Source organism: Rhodamnia argentea, chromosome 10 (assembly GCF_020921035.1).
Source record: "Rhodamnia argentea isolate NSW1041297 chromosome 10, ASM2092103v1, whole genome shotgun sequence".
NCBI lineage: Eukaryota > Viridiplantae > Streptophyta > Magnoliopsida > Myrtales > Myrtaceae > Rhodamnia > Rhodamnia argentea.
The window spans coordinates 4,371,599-4,378,079 of record NC_063159.1 but is presented as its reverse complement, the minus strand read 5'-3'; the positions used below and the strand labels follow the sequence as shown (position 1 = coordinate 4,378,079).

The window sequence follows — 6,481 nt, the reverse complement described above, 5'->3', positions numbered from 1 at the left end:
GGCACAGGTCATATGGTTTCTGTTCTTGTCAAATTGCTCACGAGGTGCTCAAGCTCGACTCAAACCTTGAATTTGCGAATCGGTCCGGCCGAGCTTAAATATCTTGTTGACTACGCTAATTACACCCCAAAATAAACCGTAGTCAACCGGTATCAATCGACCACACGTTTGAACCACAACTCAAACCGTCGCCCATGGTTTTATGTGGAAAGACGGTTAGAACATAGAAATCGAACAGTGATATGAACTTCCCACATCTGCTATTAATTTCACCATCCTGCTCAAGACATGTTTGCACACCAAGAACCCACTCAAATTACACACAGGACAATACAATTGAACACAAGCGCTCTTCTCAATTTGATTATCTTACATCTCAGGACAGTGTAAATCTTAATCCTCCATGTCGCGAAGTACTCTTCATTTTCAATCACATGCTCAAACAAGGTATGCTACAATCAGAAAAAAGAAATTCTACATACAGAAGGTCATTGCAGAAAGAGCATCAGTAATTGTGGCCAGCACGCAAAGAGTCATCCTTTCCGCAGCAATCAAATCCATCGCGGATGCCAAAACCTTCACTTCTTTCCACAAAAGACAACATCAGGGCATAACCGTATCTGCATTCAAGATCGCTCTGGAGAGGATAATAACCAGAGAAGCAACTAACGATGGCAGCTCTAGCCCATTTTGGAAGATCCAATTTTAGCTAGAAAGCTGGAACCTGCCACTGGGTTTTTTTCTCCTCCATCCCTGAGAAATTCCACCGTGAGCATATATATAGAACAGCACACCGCACCAAAAGACTCGAAATGAGCATGCGCACAAAAGATAGGAGATCGACAAGGAGAGATCTTGAGAACTTACAAAGGCGGCATAATACACAAAGGTTAATCCAGCTAGAGCGACAAAAGCAATCTGGAATACATTATACCTGTGATGCCATAGTATGCACAAACCAATCAGTATCAAACGCAAATAAGTATCATTTGTACCCAGAAGCAGCGGCCACTCACTTGTACAAGTATTTAATTCCACGAAGGGACTCCAATGTGTGCCCAAAAATTTCCTGTGCTGCGGTTGCTTGAGCATAGTATCCAAATGCTGTCGCGCAAAATTGGATAACACTGAACCAAAACAGATCACGGTTAAACTTTCCTAGCCAGTGATGATTCAATTGTATGTACCCAATAGAAGAGTTGCCATTTGATCCAGTTAACCTAGATCGTTTCCTCCTAGAGATTCTCAGAGCACAAGTCAACACCATGTCTAGTAGTTCCCACTTATCATAAATCTCCATAACGAATGATAATACTAGACATATTGCAGGAGAAATGGAGATATTCTTTTTGTGACAATAGAATCTTAATATTTTTTTTACGTGAGAATTTCTTTACAGGCAGATGTATCAGTTGCTGTGGACACAGACCCGACTGACCAAGATTTTTCATAGAAAATGATGGCAAAGAGGGACATCAACATGCAAAGGAGAAGGCACAAGGACTAAAGTGTAAAAACCTGATAGAGCAGAGGAGAATGAGTCCCACGTTGAAAAGAAAGGAGTTCATGAGAGTGGCTCCCCACCTGTAACAATTTGACAAAATCAATTATCAATGACCAAAAGCAGACTATTTAGTTTTTGATGCATTTCTAGCCAATCTGCAGCAAGCAAATTTTCAAAAAAGGGAAAAAAGGAAGGGACAAAAGTGGTGGCTCGGACACCATACTTCATTGGGTGGATTGTTATGAACACTAATTTTAGACCAAGCATCATTGCCCCAGCAATTACAGCCAATAGAAGATAGAAGCAGAAGAATGCAAACGCCACGGTACCCAAAAGCCCTGCAAGAAGCAAGGGGTATTAATTCAGCATCAGATAATCCATCTAATGGAGCAAAGATATGGAGGCATCTTCACATGCCACAGAAATAGAATTCTGAGCGCCTCAACATACCCCACAAATCATCCAGCTTGATGAAAACCTCGTTCAGGAAAGGAGACAGAGGTGGATTTATCAAGAGATATATGACGATATGAGCAACCCAAGCCACTGAAACGATCAGCCTAATAGAACAACAATGGCCCAATTAGAAATTAAAACTTATGAAGGAATTGATCACTCGTTAATAGTGTAATTTCAAATTTAAATGACAGAAATCTAACAAAACAACAAAATGAGAGAAAACAATGTTCGAACTATGTATGACGATTCCAACAGACACTAGCCAACCATCTAGACAACGAACTCAAATGTACCACACCAGGAGACCCTCATTTAGATGATGCACTAGAAAGTTGTCAGAAATAGTCCATCACAGCAAGCCAACGCATAAAGCTGTGAGAAATACAAGCTCAGTTCAATTAATAGTCTCAATCTTCAGTCTTTGCCCTGAGAAAAGTTCTTGACCTCGGGGGAGGATTGTAATTTCTAGCAGTGTCGCCAATCGATTATATTAAGAAGCAGATTCCTAAGTGGTGTTCTGCAGTTGTCAAGTAGTTTGACGTATGTATCGGGGTGTAAAAGAAACCATTCCTTTCACCCAGAGCATGCTGCCACCCTTGATGAACGAAAAACAAATTAACCTAATACACGTGCTCCATGGTTCACATTATCTAGATCATTTCCATACATATCTTCAATACTAGAAAGGCATAGAGTCAAAATACTAGGAAAATCAAAGCAATCTTGTAATATCAGTCAATTTACGGCCGAATGAGCACTTTTATAAAGCCATGTGCTGAGTTCCATAAGATAAGCACATTTCGCAAACAATTATCAGTGTCTTATAGTTATTGAAGTCACATGTCAAACAATGGTATAGCTAGCATTAATATCTCTCCAATATACCACACTGACACCATGTTGAGAGAGTTTTCCCCATCTTACGCCAATTGAATTCACTTCTTTCATCATAAATCATAGTAAATATTTATAAAATGATACAAAGCATGGAAAACAAATAATCCAAGTAAACTAGTTCATCTCTCTAGAGAAAAAGGAGAACAATGAGAAATATTCACAAGCAATACCAAAAGCCATTTGATGCCATTAATTACACAGAAAACTAGTCATTCTTCAATAGGACTGAGTGACATTACCCCAAGACACCCAACACGAGTTTCGCTAGATACCCAAGTACAGTCAAAGCCCACGTTGTCTCAGCCTGAAAAGGAAGAGTACACAATTGTCAGCAAAGTACACTCAGAAGTCAATCAAGAATGTTCCTTAGTTCGCAAAACCAAGTTCATCACCTTTTCTCCCTGAGGATACATTTCTTCCAGAAGATTAACATCTTCTTCCAACTGCAGCAACTCCTGTATGTTTGCAAAGCATGACATTAGTTGCAGCAACCAGTTAAGAGTAAAAAGAGGCAGATATCAAGGAGCCATATTTCATCGTATCAGTGTCCTGGTGTTTACCACACTCCCAAAATTGAAAAACTAAACCAGAAAGAGACAGGTGCAAGTCAACTTGCAATTTCTGCAGAAAAGCCTCTTGGAGAAGTTACTGAGCAATGATCCAACTTAAGAGGAGTTTAGTTTAACATTTTGCAATTTACTAGATCCACCCCCATCCTTCCAGAACTACTCAAAGCTACAAAAGTAGAAAGTGGATAACCAGAGGCTAAATCACATTGCATGCATCAGAGCAATCCCAATTGGACCAGAGTGCTGGTGTCATATGTAATAGAACCAGTGTTGAACAGTGCAACACATTCTTATCAGCATATTTGGCCTTAGTTAGAACACCGACTATGTCACAAACAAGGAGAACCAAACTATTGCAATAAATAACATATGGTAGAGCGCATCATTGTTAACTTTAGGGAAACAAAAGGCAGGGAAAAATTTTACCCATTTTAGGAAAAAGAAGTAACCACAAACAGATAAACAATCTTGAGATATTCATATTATACCTAAATAACTAGTAGGTAATCAGCCACCATATAAAACACAGTAAAAGGAGTTCTGATTTTTTCAGTAAATGGGAAGTACCTTTTCTACCGCTTTTACATTCTTTCGCCACTTTCTACCTTTGGCACCACCTCTTTCTTCCTGATGGAGAGCATCAGCAGCTTTCTTCAGTTCTCTTGCCTTTTTACCTAACTCAGTTGCTTCCTGTAGCATATCCCCACTAGTCAATTACACCAGTTGCATATTGCACCTACCTATGACATATATTAGCCAATAGAATCGCTAGTTGACGGTCATAGTAGAAACATGAGAAAGCACCTTAATGTATTGTGACCGTGTGATGACAGCCTTTGGACGCCGGATGAACGAAAATATAAGTCCCAGCGGCAGACAGGCAATACCAACACCACCGAATATCTGATGAACATTAACTGGTGTAAAGTGAGCTATACACTCACTGAATCTGAAGCTGTTTAAAGCTTTATAAATTAGAAAATGCGATCACAAGTCCCAGCATGTTCTCATTTCAGTCTTAGTCACACACCAATTGCTCATCAACATGAGAGAGCATATTACAATCCCAAACAAAGCATAAAGTTTCGCCCTATTGAGTTTCAACATTCACAACGATATGCTTGAACCAAAAATAAAACAAAACATATCTCCTCAGAGCAATAAAGTTCACCAAAGAAAGACATACCGTAAAAAGCACCGATCCAACCACTGTAGCAAGAGCAACAACATATTCTGGGAAAGTAGCGCGCATGGTCCACGTTTTCTCTGCTGAGGCTGGTGCCAGATAGGCGGAACACTGCAACACTCAAATAACTAGGTATAAGAGCCTTTACCTTTGCATACGGCACAAACTGATGCCAATGAATTAACGGCCATTATTACTTATTTCTACTTTCAAGATATCAGAAAATAAATCACAAGCAAGCTCCCCAAAATTAGATAAAACCTGATGTGAACTGCTCCCAATACACTGCTGACCAGAAGTAAAACTCCAACTGCTTGGAAAGGAAGTTGTGCTCGAAGAGAGATGCCTAACAGTAAAGTCCACCTTCCCAATAAGCCCTGATATCAAAGAAACAAGCGGAATGCATATCAAAAGAATCAAGCAGACAAGCCTGAATTCTAGCTCAAGATCTAAAGATTAGAAAGATAATACTATAATCTCTGCAAAATTCAAGCTGAAACTCAAAACAATCAAGATTAGTTACAGCCGCTACAAGATATATCTTGTAATCTATGCGTAGATTTAACCTGAAGAAAATATATGTCCATCTACAATTGAAAGAAGGGCGAACTGTGCCACAGCCAAGCATTCAGTTTATCAAGTATTTACTAGACCGGAAGTTGCAGTCTGACGCTCACAAGTCTATCACATCCTCAATCAGATAGAATTTACAACCTCACGAACTTCAAGCATATCTTTCCCAGAGCATGAAGCTGATTGAAACAAATAACTTTAGTAGCGTATTCAAGAACTAACCGTACAAAATGCCAAGCACGAGAGCGCAAACAATGCCGGTTGTCACGACCCATAACAACGCACTCTTTACCCGCTTGCCCACACTCCTGCAGCCAAAAAAAAAAAAAAAAACCCAATCAACGGCCACATTACACACACAAAAAGCACTCAAGCAGAGAACTTGCCACCCAAAAACCCTAATCAAACGCACTTGTCCTGGTCCCCCTCGTAGTAAAACATCGCGAAGGGGATGACGAAGAACACGAGCACCGCGTCCGCAATGTAGATTGCGAGCCACAGATCCTTCATCGGGAGGGTGAGGCTGCAGGCGCCGTTGTAAATCGCGTGGCGGCAGGCCTGCCGGTTCGCGACGTCGGCCGGCAGCATCAGGATCGAGATGGCGGCCACCGAGAGGCCGAGGACGACGACGAACTTGGGGAAATAGGCCTGGTTGGCGTCGTCCGGGTGCTGGTAGTTGACGAGGAGGTAGACATTGAATACGAAGACGAGGACGCACACGACTATCGCGACGATGACGAGCGCGAGGTTGAAATCCCCCATCACTCGAGAGGACGCTCCCCTCCTCTATCGAAACCAAGAATTCGATTCGATCCGCTCCGATCCGATCAAGAGATGATGGGGAATTCGAGGGCCAAAGATTCAAAGCGGCAATGGCGATTCCCGCAGATCAGAACAGGGCTCGAGGAATACACAGAGCTTGAGGAGAGAGAAGGGGAAGAGAGAAGGGGTGGAGAAGAGAGAAGGTGATGGTGCAGTTGAATTGAGGAGCCAGAGATTACGGATTTGCCCCTAGGAGGTGGAGAAATGGCATGGAGTTGTCCGTGAAGAGGTCAGGGGTGGGTGAGGATATAACGGTAATTTTGGCGAGCCAGGTTCATTACAGTATTCGAAACCAGCCTGTCCCAACGGAGTGATATGGCGATTTTCCTTTTCTTTTATTTTTATTTTTTTTGGTGCGAGACAAGGACTTGTATGCTCCGTTCCGTCGCAGAAGACGCGGCGGAGGAGGCAGCTCGGCGCTTCTGAAGGTCGCCGCTGGATCGTGACGGTCGCAAAATTATCATTTTTGAC

The 6,481-nt window shown here is 41.8% G+C and overlaps 1 protein-coding gene across 1 annotated transcript; it reads right to left on the bottom strand.

The window, feature by feature from the left end:
* Positions 1 to 320: 320 nt before the first annotated feature.
* LOC115745747 (LIMR family protein At5g01460) lies at positions 321 to 6,168 on the bottom strand. The gene is made up of 14 exons (XM_030681312.2): positions 5,601 to 6,168; positions 5,411 to 5,496; positions 4,877 to 4,992; positions 4,616 to 4,726; positions 4,234 to 4,332; positions 3,997 to 4,119; positions 3,253 to 3,315; positions 3,100 to 3,164; positions 1,955 to 2,064; positions 1,728 to 1,842; positions 1,519 to 1,584; positions 1,017 to 1,127; positions 868 to 934; positions 321 to 753 (listed from the first exon to the last, which is right to left on the bottom strand). Exons 1-14 carry the CDS (start codon positions 5,948 to 5,950, stop codon positions 706 to 708), a joined length of 1,530 nt encoding a protein of 509 aa, XP_030537172.1. The 5' UTR covers positions 5,951 to 6,168; the 3' UTR covers positions 321 to 705.
* Between the last annotated feature and the right edge of the window lie 313 nt (positions 6,169 to 6,481).

Coding starts and splice junctions, on each gene's coding strand:
- LOC115745747 (XM_030681312.2), bottom strand. CDS start 5,950: ATGGGGGATTTCAACCTCGCGCTCGTCATCGTCGCGATAGTCGTGTGC. Junction 4,727..4,876: donor TTGGGAGCAGTTCACATCAG/GTTTTATCTAAT, acceptor TGAGTGTTGCAG/TGTTCCGCCTATCTGGCACC. Junction 935..1,016: donor GGAATTAAATACTTGTACAA/GTGAGTGGCCGC, acceptor ATGGCATCACAG/GTATAATGTATTCCAGATTG.